Source organism: Equus przewalskii, chromosome 19, assembly GCF_037783145.1.
Source record: "Equus przewalskii isolate Varuska chromosome 19, EquPr2, whole genome shotgun sequence".
Classification (NCBI taxonomy): Eukaryota; Metazoa; Chordata; class Mammalia; order Perissodactyla; family Equidae; genus Equus; species Equus przewalskii.
In genome coordinates, this window is record NC_091849.1 from 13,457,196 (window position 1) to 13,483,214 (window position 26,019).

General features: G+C 44.6%; 1 protein-coding gene across 1 annotated transcript in view; it reads left to right on the forward strand.

Annotated features, from left to right (window-relative positions):
- Positions 1 to 1,082: 1,082 nt before the first annotated feature.
- SIRT5 (sirtuin 5) overlaps positions 1,083 to 26,019 on the forward strand; it is a 35,288-nt gene continuing 10,351 nt past the window's right edge. Inside the window, exons 1-8 of the mRNA XM_008521225.2 lie at positions 1,083 to 1,206; positions 9,147 to 9,296; positions 12,863 to 12,996; positions 15,352 to 15,577; positions 18,361 to 18,448; positions 19,271 to 19,324; positions 20,720 to 20,843; positions 22,973 to 23,088. Of these exons, the coding sequence (XP_008519447.2) occupies positions 9,182 to 9,296; positions 12,863 to 12,996; positions 15,352 to 15,577; positions 18,361 to 18,448; positions 19,271 to 19,324; positions 20,720 to 20,843; positions 22,973 to 23,088 (857 nt within the window). The 5' untranslated portion in view covers positions 1,083 to 1,206; positions 9,147 to 9,181. The remainder of the gene's footprint in view (positions 1,207 to 9,146; positions 9,297 to 12,862; positions 12,997 to 15,351; positions 15,578 to 18,360; positions 18,449 to 19,270; positions 19,325 to 20,719; positions 20,844 to 22,972; positions 23,089 to 26,019) is intronic.

Genomic DNA, 26,019 nt, shown 5'->3' on the forward strand with positions numbered 1-26,019 from the left:
CCAGATGTGAGGCCCTCCTTCAATTTTCTTGGACTCCATAAGCCCCTGAGGGGCTGGTATAGCCTAAAGGAGAAAAAGGAGCTCTGAAGTGGGCTGAATTTCTAGACAAACTGTGGGAAGTAGTGGAGGTTTGAGTTGGGAAAACAAATGTTAATGTAACATTTTTTGTACCGAAGTTCTCAGACCACTTCCCTTTCGGATCCATTGACACGCCCATTGGCACGCCCATAAGCAAATCCATTCTAGGAAAAGTAGCGCTGGTGGTAAGCCTGAATCAAAGAAAAAGAAAGATGACCGATTTTAAGGGAAATCAGACACGTAGAGCTACGTAGGTCACCGAGTCCTAGAGGTCCTGAAACTGTTCCCTTGGAAACCCGGGTGAGGACCTCAGCACCAGCACGCAGGTCCAGTGGGCTAGCCTGGGAACCTGACGAACCATCACTAGAAATAGCGTTTCAGGGAAAGCTACCCCAACATTTGAAATGCTGTGTCCCAGCTTGCGTTATCCAGCTGTGGGCTCCAAGAGAAAAGCTGGTAGTAATTCACGACATATCTGGGAAGCTCACAAGGACGAAGTAAAACACCGCCCCTCCCACACCCTGCCCATCGCCAAAGAAAGAAAAGCAGCGACAACCGTTCAGTGATACGCAAGACGAGAGCCTCCGGCAGAGACAACAGAGGCGCGGGAAGGTGTGTCTAGTCCCCGCCCCGCCCCGCCCCGCGGCCTCCTGCCCGGCCCCCACGCCCAGGCCGCCCCGCCCCCGCGCCCAGACCACCCCGCCCCGCGGCCTCCTGCCCCGCCCCCGCACCCGTGCCACCCCCGCCCCGCCTCCGCGCCCAGACCACCCCGCCCCGCGGCCTCCTGCCCCGCCCCCGCCCCCAGGCCGCCCCGCCCCGCCCCCGCGCCCATACCACCCCGCCCCGCGCCCAGGCCGCCCCGCCCCGCGGCCTCCTGCCCCGCCCCCGCACCCGGCCGCCCCGCCCCGCCCCCGCGCCCATACCACCCCGCCCCGCGCCCAGGCCGCCCCGCCCCGCGGCCTCCTGCCCCGCCCCCGCACCCAGACCGCCCCGCCCCGCCCCGCGCCATCCACCCCGCCCCCGCGCCCAGGCCGCCCCGCCCCGCGCCCAGGCCGCCCCGCCCCGCGGCCTCCTGCCCCGCCCCCGCGCTCAGACTGCCGCTGCCGCCGCCGATCCCGCCTCCCGCAGGTGCGTCCTAGCGCGGGCTGGGGTCTGCGGGGCCTGTCTTGGCTGCGGTCCCGGGGATCCCGGCCGAGCACGCACTCGAGCGGCCCTGCGCACACAGCACAGTGCGGAGTCTGGGCTCCCCGGGGCCCGGGGCCGGGCCGTGCGCGCTGCGCCGGCAGGGCCCAGCTGCTTGCCGGCGTCCCAGGGCCCGCGACGGTGGCGGGCCCCGGAGGCTGCCTGGCAGCAGCACGTCTAGAGGCTGAGCACCGTTCGGGGCAGAACGCAGGCGCAGCTGCGGCCCGAGAGACGAGGGAGGGGGTGGGAAAGAAGGTTGGAAAGTAACGCGGCCCAGCAGGTGGGCCTGGTAGGCCGCTGGGAAGGGGCAGCCCCACGAGGGCTCTGAGCGGTTCGCCGCCTTGAGCAGAGTCATTCTGGCCACTGCAGCAGCCCGGGTGTTAGAAGGTGGTGGCTGTGGGCGTGGGAGGAGGGGTCGGATGCTGGAAGTAGTTTAAAGGTGCAGCGGTCAGGATTTGCTGACCAGCCTGGCTGTGCGGTGTGAGACGGGAGAGAAAGGAAGAAAGTGCCCAGGAGGACGGGCGCCTGAAGTCTTTGTGGGGAGGAGCTAGCTATAGGGAAAGTTCCAGAGCTCAGGCTTGGCTGTGTGAGGTGGGAGCGGTCTGCAGCCCTGGGAGGATGGGAGATCCCCAGAGCTAGGAGGAAACTCATGAGAGGGTGGCGTCTGGAAGCAAGTGTTTCCTGGAGAGGTGATCAGATGGGTCAGAGGTTGGACGGTCAAGTAGGAGGATGGAGACCATTGGGTTAAGCAAGGTGGAGGTCGCTGTGACCTTGACAAGAGCAGGTGGCAGAGGGGTGAGAGGAAATGAGTCTGCCAGTGTCGATAGCTGGGGACTGGTACATTGCGTTTATTTAGCTCATTGGTGTGCAAAAGGTGTTTACTGAACTCCTGTACAAATTTTTGCAGTTCCTTTGCAGTGTACTTATCCTATATTTAATGTTTTTTGTACTTTTTTTTTCTCTCAAACTCCTGATCTAACCTTTCATTTGTTGTATTTTTAAGAATTGGGAGGGTGTCCCTTTTTTCACAAGGACCATACAGATATTTTTCTTTTTTTCTAATTCAGTAGGTGAGATTCAGGTTTCACAAGAAAGCCTAGTTAAACAGGGGACTGCCGTTAACCCAGAGAAATGTCCCCGGCACCCAGGCAGCTCCCAATGACTGTTTTATAAATGAGTTTATTTCCTCCCCTGAGGCCTGTCTTCCCATCCTGAAGAGAAAATCAAGGCAGAGTAATTGGGGGCTTCACCCAGGGCGGTCTTCACCCCTGAGGGCTTCTGGACTAGATAACTGAGTTCTCCATCTTCTGACTTGGCACAGTGGTGGCCTTCTCGCTCTCTGGAAACTTGCTTTTACACTTGAACAGGGTTGTAAACTTGCAGAAGGCAGAACCACTGTCTATCCCCATGCCCCATAAAAGCAGATAAATGTTGGCACAGAGGATCCGTCCATCATATACTTTGTGGGAGCATCTTGAAAACAGTCTTATGTTGTGAGCATTTCGTCTTGGAAATAAATTTCAGGTGGCGTTGTTCAAAAATGTGTAAACGTTTTCTTTTTAATCTCTACTTTCTTTTCACATTTACTGAGAGGCTGCAGAACATCTTGTAAATTAATGGAAAATTTAGCAAAGCAATTCCCACGTTCATTAAAAAAAAAGTCACGTGAAATGTTGACTAATAATAAAACAGGCAGTGGAGTGGGTTTTGTCAGCCAGGAGACCAAAATTCTCTCACTGATTCATTGCTTCAGATAGACATGAAAAACTTACATTCCACTAATAAATTAATGAGTTAGTGTTCGCAGAAATTCAACAAAGTAAATTGAAACATCTAATTGGCTTTATTCAATGATTCATGAATTGGGCAGCGTCCCATCTAGTAAACAGAAAGGCACTCTGAGGAGTTTTACAGGGAAGTTATTAGCAAAAAAAAAAGAAAGGAATGTTTCAGGCAAGGTCACCTTTCTTTGGGGGAAGGGCAGCCTGGGTCTTATCAGGCAGAGGACCTGCTAGTGTTGGTCAGGCATCTCCAGACTGGTGGGTTTAAGGACACATTCCTGGGAGGGGCTGACACTGCAATTCAGTCTTGGCTTGCCGTCCTGGGGGCAAGCGACTCCACCTTGGTCTTGTTTGTTTTTTTTAGCGGTATGGTAGAAGATTTGAAATAAAAAGAATATACACGTTTAGAAAGAGCATTTTAATTGTATACAATCCATGAGTATATGTATGTGTGTAGATATACATATATGAAATGTGTGTATGTCATTAGACATTATAATTCACATAAGATGAGAACTAAAGCTGTCTTCCCAAAAAGTACTTGCTGATTGCATTTTCTTAGCAAAGAATCTAGAAACTGTTGATTTTTTGGAACTGCTGAAACGGGAGCAAGTAAAACTTTTTTCTGTTCTTTTGAGTTCAGTGTTATGGTGAAAGTAATTCTTGTTACTCAATAATGAGAATATTTGAATATAAAAACTTGGATGAAAAATTAGTAACCTTTTACCCAGATAATACAAGTCCTAATGTTATCAATCTTACAATGAAAATTTCCTTAATATTCTCAATTTTTTTTTTCTTCTTCTCCCCTAAGCCCCCCGGTACACTGTTGTATATTCTAGTTGTAAGCCCTAGTTCTGCTACGTGGGACACCACCTCTGCGTGGCTTGATGTGCGGTGCTAGGTCTGTACCTGGTATCCAAACCAGCAAAACCCTGGGCTGTCGAAGTGGAGCATAGGAACCTAACCACCAGGCTTCAGGGCCGGCCCCAGTATTCTCAAGTTTTTGACAACTCTTTATAATTAGCAACAAATTCAACACTCACATTCAGGATAGAATGAAGGTTTGCCTTCACTTTACAGCTCTCTAGCAGAAGACTCAGCATTTAGACCCTCAAGCAGAAGAGCTGCACGTATGGCAGTGCAGGTATAGTCAACTGCTTTATGCTGATGCTCTCTTGATTGGATTTTAAATTGTTAAATTCTTTCAGATTCTTTATGCCTTTTAAAATCCTCCCTTCACATCTGAGAAAAAAATAGGACAGTTTATTCAGGAGTTATCTAGAATTCTTGACAACAAGTGGGAATATTTCTTAACATTTAAAAACCTACAGAAGAAGAAAAGAATTTTCTGGATCTAATTGATGTTTCCAAATTTAAAGATTAGAAAGCAACAGTGGAATCAAACATCTTCATCTTTGAGAGAAGTAACTAAAATAGATATGAAGCTCAAAATGATAGCATAAGTAACTTTGCAACAAGTAAGGAGCTTTTGGTAAAGTTACGCAGTATTAGGAACTTTAATCTTCACAGTTTTCAAGATATCCAAATTTAACAATTATCATCTATGACAATATCTTAACACCTTAAATGGATCTAAGAAAACCCCCTTGATAATTATTGAAGCTAGGTGATGGGAACATAAGGGTTCCTTATATTATATTTATATTTTATCTAAATGTGTATTTATGTTTCATTATATTTTTGTATATGTTTAAATTTTTCCATAATTAAAAGAAAACAAAGTATACTAACACCTCCCTTGTCCCTTACTGAGGTGTTCCAAATAATTAGCTTTTTCAAATAAAATTAAAATTTGTCAAAAGCTTATTATGCCCATGCTGGTTGAAAATCCTGCCAAGCCATTTTGCCTATGCTTCCTTTAAATAGAGTGCTGGGGTGATTTTCGCGATGGTCGGTCGCCCACTGGTGGGCGTCTGGGTCTGCCCACCTCCCCCCACTGGCAGCCCTCAGCAAGAGGCTTTTTTTGGCGCTCCCTTTGGCTCTGACCTGCATTCCTTCTCTGCAGGAATGACTCCAGGCAGCCGGAGGGTTTTGTCCCCTGAGGTTGTTCTGGAAACCAACACGACACCATTTTTCTCGTAACCTACTCTCTTTTTCGGTATTCTCAGCTTCTTGTGCAGTCTTTTTGATGACAGCAGAGACAAGTTACAATGAAAAGTCGTCGACATACTTGCTTCTTGTTATTTTTAAGTGAGGTTTATTGAAATACAACTTATATACTCGGAAATTCACCCTTATTATTATATAGTTCTATGAGTTTTGAAAAACCACCACAAAATAAAGACATGGAATTCTCCATTGCTTTAAAAAAAGTCCCCTGGCCCTCCGTGCCGCCCCTCCCCCAGTCCCTGGAAACCCCAGATGTGATTTCTGTGCCCGTAGTCTTGCCATTTCAGAATCTCAGATAAATGGACTCAAACAGTACGGAGCCTGTTGTATCTGGTTTCTTTCACTTAGCGTAATGCTTTCCTTTTTTTAAAAGAAAGCAGCTTTATTTTGAAATAATTTTAGGTTCACAGAAATGTTGCGAAAATAGTACACAGAGTTCCCATATACTATTTACCCAATTTCCCCTAAGGTTAACATCTTACCTAACTAGAGTCCGGTGGTCTAAACTGGGGCGTTTACACTGATACAGTACTACTGACTAGTTTGCAGACTTCATTCACATTTTGCCGGTTCTCCCACTAACGTCCCTTTTCTTGACTTGAATCCAGAATCCCACACTGCATTTACTTGTCATGTCCCCTATCTTTATCTTTCATAACGTTGATAACTTTTATTGAAGAGTGCTGGCCAGTTTTGCTCCAGAATGCCCCCTCAATTGGGGTTTGTCTGATGTTTTCTCATGATTAAATTGAGCTAATGCATTTTTGGGAAAAATACTACGGAAGTGATGTTATGTCTTTCTTGTTGCATCATATTGGGAGGTAGATGAAGGCAGAATATCTAATTGCTGGTGATGTTAACTTTGATCACCTGGATAAGGTAGTGTCTGCCAGGATTTTCACTGTTAAGTTACTATTGCGTAATACTTTAAAAATTCACCCATGTTGTTGCATGTATTAAAAGTTTGTTCTTTTTATTGCTGAACGGCATTTCATTGTATGGATGAACCACAATTTATTTACCCACATGTAAGTTGATGCACATGTGGTTTGCTTCCAGTTTGGGGCCTGGCACTATTTGATAGGCCTTGGTGTTCTCCTGTGAACATAAATGATTTCACAGAACACCGCCATCAGACAAGGCTGCCCTGTGACCACAGTGAATCAGGACAAAAATAAGCCAACTCTCTAATTAGGTCTGAACCCAGACAAAAACAAGAACTCTGTCTAAACCACAAAAATGACAAAACATCCTTCTTGCCTGGCAAGTATGAGGTCCTGCTCTTTCTTGACCAATCACAGCTCTAGCCTCACTTCACTCCTTCCACCTGTTAGATAAGATTCATTAAAATAACCAATCACAGTATCCTGTTGCTGACAGCATCCAATCCAGAATGCAGCCTCCCTTCCATGCGCCCTCCTCAGCCTTGCCTAACACAAGCCCACGTCCTGTGATAAATCCTTTCCAACACTGCTGCTGAGACACCCTGCAGGTCCTCAGGTCTGCTTCTCCCTCCTTGCCACTTGCCCCATGGCAGGTGTCTTCCTGGTCTTTGGCAGGAGAGCACTGAATGCAAACAGAACGTCAACACATATATTGAAAATCCTCGCTTACACTCTTGTTTCCACACATCCTGTTTCCCATCCCACCACCAATTCTTTTTACTAATTTCTTGCAAATTCTCCCATTTTTTTTGAACAGAAATGCAAGTAAGGACTATGGTATATACATATATCCTGTTCCCTTTCTCTTACAAAAACTATTTGTCCTTGACTTTTTGCCCTGAACGTTAGATTCTGAAGATCTGTAACAGACAGAACATTTTCATTCTGTTTGTTTGTTTTTAACGTGTGAAATCTGAACAATGGAACAGTTTATGGAATTAAGCTGATTTGGCACTAACAGGTTTTTGAGCCTCATCTTCCAGACGTTTATTTTTAATCTCTCTGAATATCCTCTGGTCTGCTGATAGCAACAGTCATTTCTGAAGCCAGCAAGCTGTCTGCTTGTAAATACTGAATCAACCAGCACAGCACGTTTAATTAGACTTCGTTCATTTGTTTTTTTAAAATTGTAGTAAAATACACATAACAAAATTGACCATCTTAACCATTTTTAAGGCTACAGTACAGTGGTGTTAAGTACATGCACCTTGTTGTGCAGCCAATCTCTAGAACTCTTTCGATCTTGCAAAACTGAAACTCTGTACCCATTATTTTTAAATATAGTTTATGTACAGTACAATTAACTCTTTTTTTAGTGTAGAGTTCTGTGGGTTTTGACAGACACAGTCATGTAACCATCATATAATCAACATGTAGGACAATTCCTTCACCCCACAAACTCACCTCGTGTCCCTTTGTATCCACTCCTCCCCGCTCTGGTAACTGTTACCAAACAAAGGGGGTTTACCGCCCGATGCCCATAAAAAAGCGATAATTATTGCACCGGCTTTGAGAAAAGAGAAGGCTTTATTGTGAGGTTGGCTGGCAAGGAGGCAGGAGGCAACGCTCTCAAATCTGTCTTCCCAATCCAGGGCTTGGGGCACAATTTAAGAGACTATGGGGAACAGGCTGGTGTGCGGAAGCACCGGCAGGGAGGGTTCAGTTGGAGGGCTACAGCCATTTACAGTAGGGTGTGGAAACCCATTCTTCCTAGACAGCGGACCCCTCGCTTCTGATGAGAGTCCAGCTTTCAAGTTCTGGTTGTGTCCTGGTCCTTTGGTTCCTTGCGGGGAGAGTCTTTGGTTCTAGGTGTTATTTCAGGTCAAGATTTTCTCCTCTGCACATGCTCTGGCTTGCTGGTTTTGGCTCATTGTCCCTGAAAAACAACTTTAACCTCCTGTTGATAAGATAGGGTGAGATAGGGCGCTGATATGTTTTCTGTCCCCGTAGCTTTGTCTATTCCAGAATCAGAATCGTCTACTTATTCCACAAGTAGAATCCTACATACATTCTTTTTTAGAGCAGCTATGTTGCATATGGTGGGTGTGCCATTGTCTGTTGAACTCATCCCCTGCAAATGTACATCTAGGTTGTTTCTAGTCTCTTGCTGTTAATCACAATGGTCTACAGAACAACCCTGTAGTCATTTCGGATGTGTGCAAGTCTCACTGTTGTAAAAATTCCCAGACTTGGGAGTGCTAGGGCAATGGGGAAAACGCATTTGTAATTGTGATAGGTTGTCTTCCAAAGGGATTGTAAGATTTTAGGCAATGTGTTATTTTTCTATTTTTCCTTTATCTCCAGACCTTTAATCCTGAGTTCTTTCAATAGTTTGACCCAATAAATGGAAGTCAGCTCTGCCAATTACCCTTTTGATGTTATTGACCCAAATATTGTCTTTTTCTGTCTTTTTTCTTTTTATAAAATTCCTCAGGAATAAAGATTTACTCAATGTGCCTTAAGACTCCCAAGTTTTTTTAATACAATGTCATCTTAATCCTATTTGTTGTTATAGTACATGTCTTCCCTGCTTAGTTCAGTTTTCAGTTAGAATTTACATTCTCATGGACATTGTACTTTGACCAAAAGTTGAGAGGCCAGTGGTTTTCATACCTTTTAAAAGCAGCAGAACCTGTTTTTGAAGTGAATTCTCACATCTAACTCTTTCCCAAGCCACTAAGGCCATGTTTCTCAAACTTGAGCATTCATCAGAATCACCTGGAGACAGAAGTCAGCTCCAGCTCCAGAGTTTCTGATTCAATGGGTCTGGGGTGGAGCCCATGACTTTTCTTTTCTAACAAGATCTCAGGTGATGCTCATGCTGCTGGTCTGGGAACCACACTTGGAGAACCACTGCTCCAGGGTCCCTCTGCTCATCTAGGAGCACCTGAGAAGAAAAATTGAAAACAGCTAGTTTAGAGGATGAACACCGTTTCTGTTACTAAAGATTTTTGTTAAGGGCATTCTTACATTTGTAGAAATACGAATCTTTTCTGATTATTTGTTTGTTGTTGTCGTTTTTCTAAAGCCTATCTCAAGAATTAGGACTACAAAGAAAACCTGATGCGACCTCTCCAGATTGTCCACAGCCGATTAATTTCCCGGCTGTGTTGTGGATTAAAGTCTGCAGCCTCCACACAAACCAAGATTTGCCTGACGATGGCTCGTCCGAGTTCAAGTAGGTCCTTCTTAGCTGGCCATCTCCTCATTGCCCCTGGAATTGGAAGTACCTGAAAGTTCACACTTTGTGGGGGAATGTCTGTACTGACGTGGGTGCTGGGCAAGATTCTGGAGACAGTCACTCTGTCCTCTTCTCCTTAGGCAAGCTCCTTCCAGGACAGGCCAGAGATTCGCTCTTAATAGTCAAGTCCAGGGGCCAGCCTGGTGGCTCAGGGGTTAAGTGCCCACGTTCCACTTCTCAGCGGCCCGGAATTCGCCGGTTCTGATCCCGGGTGCGGACATGGCACTGCTTGGCAAAACCCATGCTGTGGTAGGTGTCCCCACATATAAAGTAGAGGAAGATGGGCATGGATGTTAGCTCAGGGCCAGTCTTCCTCAGCAAAAAGAGGAGGATTGGCAGTAGTTAGCTCAGGGCTAATCTTCCTCAAAAAAAAAAAGTCAAGTTCATTCAAGACATTTTATTGTTTCTCCCAGAATATTTGCATTTAAGCTTTTCACACATGATTTGTATTTTAAACTCGTCACTTATTTCCAGGGGAGGAAAACTGGTGGTTGTCCTACAGGGTAATATGGGGTTAAATTTTCTACTGGAGAGAAATGATTTGTATCTGTACCTGACAAAAACCTACAAGTTAACATACCTGGGCCCTTAGTCTATGGTGAGTGTAGAGTCTTTAACAGATTTGTATAAAAATGATCTTTAGGTGGGCCTGTTAAACAATGCTTCAATACGGCATTGAAGGGCAAGATGACCTCTTTTTGCCTCGTTTTCAGCTTTTGGATAACTTTTTCTAGTCCTATGAGTCTGCTCAGATCTAATAACTCCTTCATCCATTTCACCCAACCTCAGGAACCGAAAAGCACCCAAAGAACCTAGTTCCACTGAGCTGCCCAAGCTCTTGGTGTTCATAGCTGTGCAGGGCAGGCTGTGAGAGGCTGCGGCTTGGCCAAAAGTGGGCTGTCTGGGTCGGGAACCACAGAATATGCTAGTGTGTTTTCTTTAGCAGTTGGGAAATGTCCTTTTTAGAAAGATTTTGCACCACTTTTAACGTCATTGTATCTTACATCCTGTTTTCTAAGAACCAAACCTGAGTTGACTTTTATTTTTTGCTAGGAAAGATTTGCTCTGAGCTAACATCTGTTGCCAATCTTCCTCTCTTTCTTTTTTTCCCTCCCCAAAGCCCCAGTACACAGTTGAATATTCTAGTTGTAAGTCCTTTTAGTTCTTCTATGTGAGCCACCACCACAGCATGGCTACTGACAGACAAGTGGTGTGGTCCTGAGCCCGGGAACCAAACCCTGGGCTGCTGAAGCGGAGTGTGCCAAAGTTTAACCAGTAGGCCATCAGGGCTGGCTCCTGAGTTGACTTTTTTGTTTGTTTCTAGAAGTTGCTTAAAGTGATACCCTAACAGAAATAACTCTGACCGAAGAATCTATTCATCAGTAGGATGACAGAGTTTACAAGGGGTAGAAAAGACCTTTAGGGCTGGGGAAAGTGTTATGTGTGAACTTTGACGTCCTTAAGGATGTTTTTGGGGTTTGAACCCAGGAGTCACACCAATAGTTCCTAGAAAAGTACTTGTACATTTTCTTCATAAGCATCTTATTCTTTCTAGGAGATTAGATCAGACTACAAACTCTAACCCACCCAGACTGGGTTTCTTTTTTGGAATTCCTCCTGGTTGGATGGCTTTTGTGGCCTTATTTTCCACACCCGTCTATCCCTGAAAGGGATGAGAGTTGAGGCAGAGTGTTAGCATCGTTGGCAGGTGGTTGGGTTGGTTGTATGTGAAGGGAACAGTGTGCCAGAACCATCTTCACTCCTCTGAGCCTTTCGCTGCTGAAAGCGGGGTCCCAGGGAGCTCCAGGAATGTAGCCAGAGGGAACTGGAACCCTCTGCTGCTTTGTTCCTAAGAGCCTGCTTTTACTCTCTGTTCATTCTGACCAGCAGTCAGAGAGGAACAGAAGCGGGGAGAGGTCGAGCCTTCTTTCAGAGTCTCCATCCTGGGCCAGCCGTAGAAGCGGCTCTGGGCTCTCGAGGGGGGCAAGCCCTATCCCTGCCTGGAGGGAGCCATCAAGTGTGAGAAACCAGCAGAATCCACCTTACCAGCTGGGGGTGCAGAGTGGAGTCACATTCCCCTCAATGCTCAAGTTCATCGTCTCTGAGCCCCCATCCTACCGTCTTTCTTCCTTTCCTCCATCCCATCTGTCACCAGTTCCATCTCTTGGGATGCTCATTCGGTCCAAGGATTAACTTTGGTTGCCATTGCCTCCAGGGGGCAAGACCAGAAAGCCTGCCGCATCAGCTGACGAACTCGCTTCCACTTTTGGAGCAATCTTCAATGCTTGAGCACAGGTTGGCCACTCCTGGAAGATGCCTGTGTCTGGGGCCACAGGCCATGCTGGTCTGGCACTCACTTCTCCGGGTGGAGGGCAGAAAGAGAGTCTCTCGTCTCCTGGCAACTTATGCTCAGCTCTCTACCTCTTAGGCCTGGCCTGCTGAGCCCGCAGCATGCACTTAGCCCACACCCTGGGGCCTACAGAGCCACAGCGCCTGGGAGAGAAGGGTGTTGCTGTCAGCCATGTGCTGTGCCCTGACCCAATCTCTGCCACCCAGGAGAAACAAAGGCCATTCCAGGTCTGGCTCCTGATTCTTGTCCTGGGATGATGACATTTATTTCCAGGGCAATCTCCACCTCAAGATCCGTGTAAAATGCTTTGTGCAGAGCTCAGGGCGAGGTGAGCCCTCACTGAATCATGGCTGTGGCCCCTATAGGTTTGAGGTCAGGCAGGAGGATGCCTGGAGGTGCAGGACAGGGCCCGTGACCCCGGAGGGCAAGCCACAGTCTGTGATCATGTTCACCTGCTGTCATGTTATTCTCTGTGTTCATTTCCTTTCTGTACCCCAAGTCTCTGGTGACACATTGAAAAGTCCAGCTCTTATTTGGGGTGTAAAGGAGAAGGTCATGTGTCCAAACTGGGGCGGAGCATTTGTTCACAGGGAGGGGCCCTTGTCCTCACCTTGGTAGCGATGCTGAAGGAAGCTGGAATTGGCAAGATCCCCAAAGAAAAGGGAATTTGGAGAGGAAGGGAAGGCTTTGGGGCCTATTGGGCCTCGGGTCAGCCCTCACACACACACACACACACACACAAACAGCCTGTTTTTACTTTCATGAAGGAAGATGCATGCCCACCCATTAGCCTTTTTTAATCTTCCTAAGAGCCTGGGTCCAGGGAATGCACTATTGTGCACATGAAACAGCAGAGGAAACCCAGGATAGCAGGGGGCAGTTATTCACATAAGATCACACAGAGGGATGGAGGCAGGGCTGAGATCCACAGCCAGCGCTGGGTGCCCCCAGCCCCTGCTTCTTTCTTAAGGCGCTCTTCACTCACACGTCAGGCCCCATGGACGGCGTCTTCATGGTGTGGGAATAATTTTTATTTGGGTATCTTCAAGTATAATTTCAAACAAGGTCAACTTTTAAAATATAGTCAATTGATATGGAATATAAATGTCCAAATGGTACAGCGGATTGACAAAGATTTTTACTCTCTCTTTAGATATGGCCGATTTTCGGAAGTTCTTTGCAAAAGCGAAGCACATAGTTGTCATTTCAGGGGCTGGCATTAGTGCTGAAAGTGGGGTTCCGACTTTCAGGGGAGCTGGAGGTTATTGGAGAAAATGGAAAGCTCAGGTGAGTAATGTTTCCAGAACATTCAGGGGCTCCTCTGAATTAAGCCATAGCAGAGTTTGCCTCAGAACCTCTGCTGATGCCTGGAACCCAGAGGGAAAAGTTTTGAAATTCACTATGACTCTGTTGTTCATTTTGGCAACCACACAAAGTCTGTAGTTTAAGAGCTCAGCTTTAAGCAAAGCAGCCGCTTTCCTTACTTTCTAAATATGTGTCGATTACGTCTATTCGGATAACAATTAGATTTCTTCTAGTAATTAAAGCAGAATCAGAAAACCTTGATTAGCATAATTCATTACTTTTCCGTAGATATTGAAATTAAGGATTAGAAATCTTTTTCAAAGTTTCTGTGAACTTTTCATATTAAAAGCAAACTTGAATTGTTGAAGGCTTAGGGCCTGATGTTCCAAACTTTATACAAAAACCATTAGACCGTAAGTTCTATGAGGGCGTGGATTTTTTTAGTTCCATCTTTATTGAGGTATTAATATACATACAATAAAATTCACCAATTTTAAGTATACAATTCAGTGAGTTGTAATAAATGTATACAGTTGGGTAACCATCTCACGATCATGTTCTAGAACATTTCTGTGCCAGAATATCCCTTCAAGGCCCGTTGCAGTCAGTCCCCTCCCCTCCCTCTGGCCTGGGAAACCCCTGGTTTTGGAGGGCAGGGCGTTTTGTGTGTTTTCGTCATTGCTGTATCCCCCGCTCGCAGAACTCTGGCACGTGTTGGTGCTTAATAGATTTTTGTTGGCGAATGGAGGCAATCATAAATAATTACTTCGATACCTGACTTCCAAGCTTAGTGGGTAATTTCTGGTTGAGTGAACCTGCCCTTTCTTCCTCTGTCAGATGTCTCAGGCTGGCAAATGCTTAGGATGTTTTATGCGCTTTCTGCTGCCCTCCAGGCGAGGCCTGGGGCTGTAGATTTGGGGATCATTGCCTTAAAGGTGAAAGGGGGCAGAAAGGAGAGCAGAGGGCCTTTAGGGGCCCACAAGAAAGAGGAGCCACACAGAGCAGTCCCTGAGTTAGACAGGATGGGGGCTCCGAGGTACAGGAGGAGCTCCGAGATCCCAGAGGGACGGTCAGTCATGTCAGAGCAGCTCAGGGTTTGTGGGGAAGCAAAGAAGTCAGTAGAATGTGTTTGACTCCAGCTGTGTTCCAAGGACACACACGTATAGGTTCATGTGCCACCTGTACACGGCTTCAGGCCACTTTTGTTCTAGGCGGAGGGCAGGAGGGAGGGAAATACAGGGTCCACGTGGATAATCCACAGCAATGGTGATCCACTCCCCAAATGAAGGCTGACATTACTACCAGGTAGAAGGGTGACCTTTTTAGTAAAATAGAACACGTAATCCTACCGCCGCCACCATCAAGATACAGACTATTTCAGTCACCGCCGAAGTCTCCCTCACACTCTGTCCCTGTCAGCTTCCAGCCCCAGACAGCTCCTCCTCTGCTCTTTTTTTTAAAAGATTGGCACCTGAGCTAACATCTGTTGCCAATCTTCTTTTTTTCTTCTTCTTCTCCCTAAAGCCCCTCAATGCATAGTTGCACATTCTGGCTGTAGGTCCCTCTGGTTGTGGCATGTGGGACGCTGCCTCAGTGTGGCCTGATGAGCGGGGCCACGTCCGTGCCCAGGATCCGAACCCGTGAAACCCGGGTGGCGGAAGTGGAGCGTGTGGACTCAACCACTCGGCCCCAGGGCCGGCCCCTCCTCTGCTCTCTTTCACTGTAGATGAGATTTGTCTCTCCTAGAAGAGGAATCATACTTTAAAATATATGTATTTTTATATATTCTGTTAATATATGTACTGTGCTGCATACTTGTAACTGTGCGCATAGCTATAATTATAGTCATAAAAACTGAGTTTCTCAACTGTGGTCATTATACCTCAGTTGGGCATTTTGCATTTCACTTTTTTTCCTGGATAAATAAGACTGACTTCATATATATTGGGGCTCCATGAAAAAGTAGATTCAACCTAAATGACCTTCCTGCCTATTACTTCATGTTCATAACTTACTCGAGTGGAAAATGGGACAGGACGCATTATCCCTGCCCTTTATAATTGGGGAAATTAAAACCGATTTCTCCCAGGTCCCTTGTTAGTCCCAGGCTTGGGACACAGGCTGGTGCCCAGGCCCCTGTTCTGGTTCGCCACACTCTGTGAACCTACAGCAGCTTGCACCCTCCCTAAGCTGCCCACCTCCGTTTTAAGGAGAAAAAGGGGCCTGCGCATGTCCCCCACGTTTGGCTGTCACCTCCATGGTTCGGCACCCCTCCACCCATGTTCCAGGGTGTTAGTGCTTCTTTCCCTCCCTGATCCCACCTCCTCTCACCCGCAGGACCTGGCCACTCCCCAGGCCTTTGCCCGAAACCCATCCCAGGTGTGGGAGTTCTACCACTACCGGCGGGAGGTTGTGCAGACCAAGGAGCCAAACCCCGGGCACCTCGCCATCGCCCAGTGTGAGGCCCAGCTGCACAAGCAGGGCCGGCGGGTCGTGGTGATCACCCAAAACATCGATGAGCTGCACCGCAAGGCTGGCACCAAGAACCTTCTGGAAATCCATGGTGAGGGACCCTCAGCCTCACAAGAGGAGGGGAACTAGACTTGAAAACACGTGTCCTGCCACTTCCCACCTGGACCCACTGAATCAGAATCTATATTTTGACCAGATGCCCTGGTGTCTGGTCTGCACAGCTGCATGACCTCCCCTCGCGGGGGAGTTCTCTGGAGGGATATTGTTCTCTGAGACAACTGTCCAGCTGGGCTGACGGGAAACAGGAGGTTTGCGTCTTTGACCAGCTGTGGCTTTAGCAGGAGCCTGCAGGAGAAGACTGGCATTCCTGGGGGTATCCATCTCCTTCCCTTTGTCCCCCGATTGGCACTCTCCGCTGAGGCTGTGCTTCTGCTTAGCCCCTGAGCCTTTAGGGAGCTGCCAGCTCAGTGAGCTTCACTGCAGCAAGCCCCCCAAGTTGGTGACACCTCGTAGAGTTTGTCTTGGGTCCCTTTGGCTTCCCTTCTCTACCCTTAATGATCCCCTCCTTTTCCCTCTTATCCTCTTAATCCTCTCCCCTCTTTGCTCTCACCAAAAATCTAATAAATTCATTCATACAAGAGCATCAGTGGGCGTGCAAGGATTTCTTCCCAAGAGCACTGGCATTTAAGAATCTACAAAACTTCACTCCCAAGGAATGCGTTTCTAATTGTGGAATCTCCAGAGGCCGTGACTCAGGGGGGAGTGTTGCCTGTTTCTGTGTGTGTGCAGTGAAGTTGCTCGTTTTCACCCAGGCCTGTGGTCATCCTGATAATGAAAGTCAAGCACTGTTTGCTTGGATCCCTTCTCTCTTTGGTATCCCAGCAACAGTCAGCCACCTACTAACCAAGTGTTTTTCAGGCACCTTCTTCTTCTGGGCCACCTTCTGGGCCTCTTTCCACGTGTCTCTTCTCATTTCTCTGCAGTGTCACTTGCCATGTGTAAAATGTGTAAAATGGGGATGATAACACCTGTCTTATAGAGTTGTGTTAAGGATTAAATAAGATAATATATGCATATTAGTTGGGACTTTTTTGGTTGAAAGCAATGAGAACTCTTCTAATTTAGGCAAAAATCAAAGAAAGCCTCTTTTTTCATCAAAGTGAAGATGCCATCAATTTTAAGATTAATCTTGTTTTTAATGTGACACTTAGGAAGAAAATAATCTGCCTAAACCATGACATTTTATTTTGTTGTTCCTTAGAATTATTATTTTATACCTAGAGGCTTTTTAGAAATTGTATCACTCTTATGCAAATAAAAAACAAAATATGATTGAAATAAAGTGGTTAAGGTATTTCCCACTACCCAGCTCTTCTGAATTACATCTGAATGACTCCAAATCATCCATGCCTGCGTTTTCCACACACTCTTATGCTCTGCGCCGCCAAGGGGCTCGGTGATCCAGCATTTCCAGAAAGAATGCTCCTCTGTTATCTCTGGGGTTCTCGTCCAAGCTGCTGACACACATTCTGCATGTTTGATGTTGGGCCTTTCCTGATCTTAGCAAAAGGTGTCAGCAGAAATGTTCTAGACAACACCCGGGATTCATTTTCTTCCCCAAATGGCCCTTAAATGGTTTGTCAGCTGAAACATCCAGGAGTTGCCTTTGTCCAGTCAGGCCACCGAGAACAACAACCAAGTCACCACAGGGTTCAGTCATTGGTGTTATCCTTCAACAAGCCTGTGCAAGGGCAGGCTCCAACAACCACATCACATCCGGCCTCTGGCCAGTAACAATTTTAGGACACAACCAAATTTCAGAGGTCTTAACATGGGGAAAAATGGCCATACGAAAAGTGACAAATATGTATATTAGCTCACGAAGTGAGGAGCCCTGAGGAGGAGCTGAGGTCATTAGCAGGCTCCCTTCCTTTCTCTGCCTGCCTCTCTCCCTCGTCTTCCCTCAGCTGTGTACTCTTTGAGTTAACCTCACCTCTCCTCTCTGCAGTGGATCTGCCCCGAGGCACCAGCAAAGGTAGCATCCGTGCAGCGCCTGGCTCTGGTTTAGCTGTCTCCTCAGAAAATAAGCCTCCGGATGGCCTTCCTTGGTCACATACCTCCCTTTTGACCAAACACTTCCGTTAGAGGGACAAGGCACAAAGATCGGACCTGTCTGGAACTTGTGCCCAAGCTTGTATTTTGGAATGTGAGTGACAGCTCCATCAGCTTGGCATGGGATACAGGAGAGATGGGTCCCCAAACAGGGAATACTAGACAGAATGGAATAACATGTGTCCCCTATGGTGTGTGACATGCTCAGCACAGCCCCGGGCATAGGGCGAATATTTAGTGAATTGAGGTGGCCATCATTGCTTTAGCTCAATAAATGGTTGCTTGGGTTAACAATGATTTCCTTCATTTATTAGTTGATTATTTACTCGTTGAGCAGCTTTTGGATAAAAGATTCAAGCTTTACTAAGTCAAAATTAAGATTTTGTAAACAGATCCCAAGCTACTGACCGGTTATCAGTCATATACCTAGTGAGTCGTGCCCTCAGGTTTAGGTTCCCTCCATCTGCCCTACCGACCACCTCAGTTCCACCTGAACATCACTCAAGGCAATCTGAGAGCTCTGTAGTCACACAGGAAGTTACCCCATCTGTCTCTCCCCTCTAGATTATGAAGTCCTGGAAGGCAGTTGCTCTTGGCTTGTTCATTAGTATTGTATGCCCTTATGTTTCCCATGATACCTAGGGTAGGCCCATTTGCTAAAAAGAACATATAAAAACTAAATTATTTTGTACCCTTTTAGACAAGGAGATGATTGCTCTTAATTATACTAAATCCTGATCTTGTTTAATTTGTATTTCTCAGGTAGCTTATTTAAAACACGATGTACCTCTTGTGGCGTTGTGGCTGAGAATTACAAGAGTCCAATCTGTCCAGCTTTATCAGGAAAAGGGTAATTATACTGCACTACAGAATAAGTGTGTGTGGTTTCCTCTTTTAAACTGAACATGAATGCGAGGAAATTGAACATTAATCTAAGATTCCCATGGATATTTATGAGAAATAAGACTAGATACAGTACAGCTATATGGTAAAATAAATAGTTTGCTCACAATTTACAATGTTAAGTGAAAACCACAGGATCTAACTCTATACAATATGATCCCAGCTTTGTATTTAGACACGTACACACACACACACACACACACACACACACACACAAAACATGTTGATATATCTATATTTAGATAAAAAACCAGAGGGAACTATTGCAGAATGTTAACAGTGATTATCAGGAGTGGCAGGATTATTGGAAATTTTGATTTCTTCTTTTTATCTTTCTGAATTTTCCAACATTTCTCTGATGAATATGTACCACTATTATAATTAGGGGAAAAATTTAAGAGTAGATTCAGAATATTGAGAAAAATTCTACCTGACCATTTTAAATCAGTTAAATTATGTAGGTAGTATATTAATGTAGTATCATTGCAGAAGATTCAAATTATGGTGATGCATACAGTGTAAATCATGAAACTCGCCCTTAGCACATGGGGCTGCCCCACCCCCTCCCCACGTACAGATTCCCTCTCTTGAGGTAAAACCACTGGTAATGAATTGTTTGCTATCTATCCTTCTAGTCTCTTCTAAGTCAGTATTAATTAGGAGTTTTGTACCATATCCTTCCAGGCAAATATAGAAACTTACTGGGTTATGTTATTTCTTTGTTCTGTGATTATAACAAGGACATCTTTCTTTTTATTATTTATTTCAGCTCTCCAGACCCTGAAACTCAAAGTGCCAGAATCCCAGCTGAGAATCTTCCCCGGTGGGTAAAAATCTCTGATCTGTGTTTGGTGTTCCAGATTGCAAAAAAAGAGAAAATTAGGAATCAAAATCTAAATTCATTTGGTGAGGTGCCTCTTAAATGCGCAAATGCAAAAACCAGCCTTGACTTCTGAGGCCAAGGGCGAAAGGACAAAGGATGAACCAAACCAGGGTTAAGAGAGCCGCTGCTTTCCACTCCCCTTCGCTTTGTGTGATGGTGGGATAGTTTCAGGTCTGGAAAGGTTCCGAAGCTATTATGCCACGGATGCTTATCCGGTGTCTATAAAGCTTAGAGGCTGGCATCCTATAACTGGTCAATAAATGTCAACTGCTATCATCTTCATCCTCCTCATCGTCATCACTGTTAATAATCCAAGGTTATGGAGGTAGTAAAAGATCTTGCAAAGGTGAAATTATAGGACCAAACAGAACTTTTGTAAATTTTAAAAAAAAAACCCTAGACGGGTTTTTATGTCAATTTTTCAAAGCCAGAGATTAAAACAGTGCTTCCAAAAGTGTTTCATAGAGCTCTAGGTCCATGCGATGTTGATGGGCATTACTTGATCAAAAGATGTTATATGCTCAATATGGAAACACTACATTAAACAAAGTTAAAGGACGTTTGCCTTACTGCAGGACTTCTCAGAGCATTTAATATGCTAAAGTACATTGTTACTCTCTAAAAAGTGGTTGTAATATGTTAATATTTCACCGGTTTATTTAACCACAGAACCCTTGTTATTTTTCTTAATACAGGTTTTCATTACTAAATTCTAAATTTCAGTCTAAAAGAATAGGGAATCCCAGGGCTTCTTGAGTAGGAGATTAATATGATGAAATGTTTGGGGGAGACTATTTTAGGAGGTATATATAAGATGACCCAGAGGAGCAGGGAGTGAAAGAGGAGAGATTTTTAGTAATCAACACTGGAGAACTTGGCTATAGACAGGGCACGAGAGAGGAGAATCTGAGAGTAAATAAAAGGAGGCCATTGATGAAATTAGGGGTGGTTGGGGTGTTGGAGGCAAATCTGAGTCCAGTATTCCTCCCAGGTCTGGGTTACTGTGAGCCCAGTCATGCCAACAAGGGTGGTGAAGTAACTGGGAAAGAGAAAGCTGCTCAGAAAGGGAAGGGCAAGCTTGGCTGAAACACACTTGTCAACAAATAACCCAGTATATCCAGACAAAATAAAAACTTTATAAGGGCAGCTAAAATTAGTACTACATATTCAGGACAAACTCATGTGGGCTGGGAGGGAAGGGATGGGGGATAGGAAGGCTCGAAGGGGCCTGTCTGCACAGACTGGATTTGGGGTTGCCCCTAGCCTTCCTTGGATCCACCTGGGCAGACCTGACAAGGTGGCTCTTGGGTTGGGTTAAAAAGAACGTCCTTACAGGTGTGAAGAGGCTGGGTGCGGGGGCCTGCTGCGACCCCATGTAGTGTGGTTTGGAGAAAACCTGGATCCTGCCATCCTGGAGGAGGTAGACAGAGAGTTGGCCCTCTGTGACTTATGTCTAGTGGTAAGTCACGCCCTTGGAATTTTCTGGAACAACTGAGCTGGGATGGAGTTTATTGTTGTTTCCTCCCTCCCACCTCCCTCACTTCCCCCCTCTCCCCCTTCCTTCCTCCCTTCTCTTAAGGCGTGTGTTGAGAGGTCTTGTGGTGCCCTACAGAAAAACCAAGAAGGGGCCAGCCAGTGGCTTAGTGGTTGAGTATGGTGCACTCTGCTTCGGTGGCCCGGATTTGTGAGTTCAGATCCTGGGCATGGACCTACACCACTCATCAAACCATGCTGTGGTGGCAACCCACATACAAAAAATAGAGGAGGATGGGCACAGATGTTAGCGCAGGGCCACTCTTCCTCAAGCAAAAAGAGGAAGATTGGCAACAGGTGTTAGCTCAGGGCCAATCTTCCTCACCAAAAAAAGAAAAGAAAAATTAAGAAACAGTAAGAATTTATCTTAAAATATAAACCTATGTAAGACTATATCTTGGGCCTCTCAAAGCTTTCTCCTCCCTCCCAAAATAATGAAAAGGGCATGTTATTGGTTCTGATTTTGAAAGTAATACATGCTCATTATTAAATTTGAGAAAATACACAAAAGTACAAAATTAAAAAGAGGAAATTAGAAACCACCAATAATTCCATCATCCAGAAATAGTTACTGTTAGCATTTTAGTGTGTTTTGTTCCAGACCAGAGGTGAGCAAACTGTGGCCTGTGGGCCAAATTTATCCTGCCATTTGTTTTTGTAAATAAAGTTTTATTGGAACACAGCCATGCCCATGCTTCTGTGTATTGTCTATGGCTGCTTTCACATTTTAATGGCAGAGTTGAGGATTTGTGACAGAGACTGTATGGCCTGCAAAAGCTAAAAAGTTTACTATCTGGCCCTTTACAGAAAAAGTTTGCCTTTTCTAGACCCTGTCTTATGCAGGTGTACATGTATTGTTTAAAATTCAAAAATGGGTTCATACCATATCTTCTGTTTTGAAACTATTTTATTCAATTCACTTAGCATATTCCATATCAGTACATCCGAATCCACATCATCTTTTAATCGGCTGCATGGAGTTCTATTATATGGATATAAAGTGACATATTTAACCCATCCTCTATTGTTGGACATTTAGGCTGTTTCAGAGTTTGTTTTTTAAACAGTGCTTTGGTGAATATCCTCAGACATAACTCTTAGCATGCTCTTCAAATTATTTCCTTAGGACAGATTTCCTAGAAGTGGAATTAATTGGAGAAAGGGTATGCGTATTTCAAAATTTCCTTAACACAGGAAAGGAAAAAGCAGGGGCCCTGTCGCATGGTGCATATTCATTCAGCCGGTATTTATCGAGTGCATCCCAGTGTTGAGCAGAGCGTCCGTGTTCATGACAGACAGTTCAGCGAGAAAAGCTGGTTTGTAAAACGTGTTCCGGTCTTCCTGTTCTTGTAATGAATGTTTATAAACATATATTCATAGGGAAAAACCTGAAAGAATATACGTCAAAGAGTGAACAGTGGTATCTTGGGGTAGTAGGATTATGAGTGACGTGTAGATGTTTTTTCTTTGAATTTTCTAACTTAAAAAATAAGAACATGGGTTATTTGTATCACTTCAAAGAGTCAAAGAGCAGAGCCAAAAATAAAACCAACCCCCGAAAGGGGATGATTGAGTTGTTTCTTTTTCACTCTCTCCGTTTGCACAACTCTCCTTTTCATATCACGTCTTCCTGAATTCTAGTCATCAGCCAAAAGCACACCTCCTGACTTCCCATTTGTCCTTTAGACGCTCTCCATTCATCCCATCCAGCTTAGCATTCCTCACACCTGCAACCACAAACCTGCCCTACTTGTGTGGGATTTTTTTGGTTGTTGTTTTTTTTTTTTTGGTGAGGAAGACTGGCTCTGAGCTAACATCTGTGCCAGTCTTCCTCCATTTTGTATGTGGGATGCCACCACAGCATGGCTTGATGAGCAGTGTGTAGGTGCACACCCAGGATCCAAGCCTGCAAACCCCAGGCCGCTGAAGCGGAGCACACGAACTTAACCACTATGCCACTGGGCCGGCCCCTGCCCGAGTTTATGTAAGGTTTTCTGAAAACCCTGTTTCTTCTCTTCGTAATGTGGTCATTTATCCGTTCCCATTTCTCTGTAGGTGGGAACATCCTCTGTGGTCTATCCTGCCGCCATGTTTGCCCCCCAGGTGTCTGCCAGGGGAGTTCCAGTGGCCGAATTCAACATGGAAACCACCCCAGCCACAAGCAGATTCAGGTACAGATTACCAGGCGGGGAGACGGGAGGTAGTCAGCAGGTTTGGACATGGTCATCTACACAGGCTTTACCTACTGTTCTAATTAAAAAAAAAAAAGACACAGATTTTGTGTTTTCTTATTTGTCTGTAGTTGCTTTTATCGAAGAACAAAATAGCATTAACTGTGGACTGAGGTGGCTCTGTCTTGTTTCAGGGGCTTTGGTTTTCTCCCACTTTGAAAGCTCTTCTTTGATTCTTCAGACTTTTGTTTTCTTTGTATTTTTAAGCCAGATTTAGTACTGGCCCTTAGAGGCAGGCGAGCCTGGGAGACCCCCACGCAGAACCTCATCACCGCTGCCCTCACTGGGAGGCTCCCTGAGCAAATTCCTCTTTGGACTAATTCCAGGAGTATTTGTACTTGTGGCCATGTTATGATACTGATCCTGCTTCCCAAATTTGGGTGGAATGCATTCATCATCATAGGATGCGTTGTTAGTCTCATTCTGGGTTCCATTTTATGCCTTCACCTTTGTTTTGCTTTCTTTTTTCACCCCTGCTTTCTTGTCTTCACTTTTAACTTAGATTATATATTATTGTCAGTCTGCTTAATTCTTTTCTAGAATAAGGTAGAATATAACTAATGAATAAATAAATAAAAATAAGTAAAATGAGAAATTTCACCGAAACTTCTCATCATTACTTGAATCGGTGGTTGTCAACCTCAGATGCATACAGTCATGTCGCTTAATGTCGGTGACGTGTTCTGAGAAATGTGTTGTTAGGTGATTTTGTCATTGTGCGAACATCACAGAGTGTGCTTACACAAACCCAGATGATACAGCCTACTATGCACCTAGGCTGTATGGTACTGATCTTACGGGACCGCCGTCATTTATGTGGTCCGTTGTCAACTGAAACATCATGACGCAGTGCATGACTGTATTTTTAAAATACTCATGACTGGGGTACCACCCATGAGATTCTGACATAATTGGTCTGAGGTGTAGCCTGGGCATCATGACTTTTATAAGCTTCCTAGGTGATTCTAAAGTGCCCCCAGGATGAGAACCTCTGCTCTAAGCCTTCATTAGGATAAAAAATGTGCTAACGACTGTGTGGAAACACACTTAAATATGATCCTGTCCAGGTGAGTTAGCTGGTTTTCATCCTAGTCTTCTCCAGGTCTCTTTATTCAGTTACAGCATGTGTCCTTGCTCCATAGTTCTTCATTCATGTTTGAGTGGTGGGAACTAGGAAGACATCCTTTTAAAAATTTCCTTGTTTGTAAAACTTATACTCTGAAAACTACAGAACATTGTTGAAAGTAAAAAGAAGATCAAAATAAATGGAAGGACATCCCATGTTCATGGATCAGACAACTTAATATTATTAAGATGGCAGTATTCCCCAAATTGGTTTATAGTTTCACCCAGTCTCTATCAAAATTGCAGCTGGATTCTTTGCTGAAATTGAGAAGATGATCCTAAAATTCATGTGAAAATGCAAGAAACTCAAAATAGCCAAAACAAAAGGAAAAATTAAGTTGGAGAATTCATACTTCCCAATTTCAAAACTTACTACTAAGTTACAGTTTTCAAGATGGTGTGGTATTGGCATAAGGACAGACATAGAGATTAGTAGAGTAGAATGAGAGTTCAGAAATGAGCCCTCACAGTTATGGTCAATGATTTTTGAAAGGAATGCCAAGACAATTCAGTGAGGGAAAGAATAGTCTTTTCAACAAATGGTGCTGGGACAACTGGATAGCCACATGCAAAAGAATGAAGTTGGACCCCTTCATCACACCGTATACAGATTAACTCAAAATGGATCATAGACCTAAATGTAAGAGCTAAAACTATTAAATTCTTAAAAGAAAATATAGGAGTAACCTAAGTGACCTAAGATTAGTTAAAGCCTTCCTAACTATGACACAAAAAGCACAAGTAACATAAGAAAAATGGATACACTGGACTTCATCAAAATTTAAAACTTTTGTACTTCAATGGACACCATCAATAAAAGGAAAGATGACCCACAGAATGGGAGAAAATATTTGCAAGTCTAATATTTGATAAGGGACTTAAATCCAGAATATATGAAGAACCCTTACAACTCAATAACAAAAAGACAAATAACACAAAAAATGGGTGAAAGATTTGAATAGACATTTCTCCAAATAGAATACTCATGGTCAACAAGCACACTGAAAAGATGCACAACATCATTAATTATTAGGGAAATACAAATTAAAACCACAATGAGATACTGCTTCATAACTACTAGCATGGCTATAATACAAAGAAAAAGGAAAATAACAAGTGTTGGTGAATAAATTGGATCCGTCATCCATTGCTAATGGGAAGGGAGAATGGTGCAGCTGCTTTGGAAAACGGTCTGGCAGTTCCTCCAAAGATGAAATATAGAATTAACATATGACCCAGCAATTCCAGTCGTAGGTGTATAGCCAAGAGAAATGAAAACATGTATCTACACAAAAACAGTACAAGAGTGTTCCTAGCAGCAGTGTAAACAATAGTCAAAAAGTGGAAACAACACAAATATCCATCAATTGATGAATGGATAAACAAAATTTGATATATTCTTACAATAGAATATTTTTCAGCCATAAAAAGAATGAAGTACCAATACATGGTGCAGAATGGATGACCTTGAAAACATCAGACTGAGTGAAAGAAGCCAGTCACACATGACCACATCTTGTATGATTCCATTTATATGAAGTATCCAGAGTAGGCAAAGCAACGGAGACTAAAGGTAGATTCATGGTTATCTAGGGCTGGGGGTAGGGAGGAAAGGGGAGTGACTGCTAATGGGTATGTTTTCTTTTGGGGGTGAAGAAAATGTTCTAAAGTTGATTATGGTGATGATTGTACAACTCTGTAAATATACTAAAAATACCATTAAATGATACATTTCAAATGAGCAGA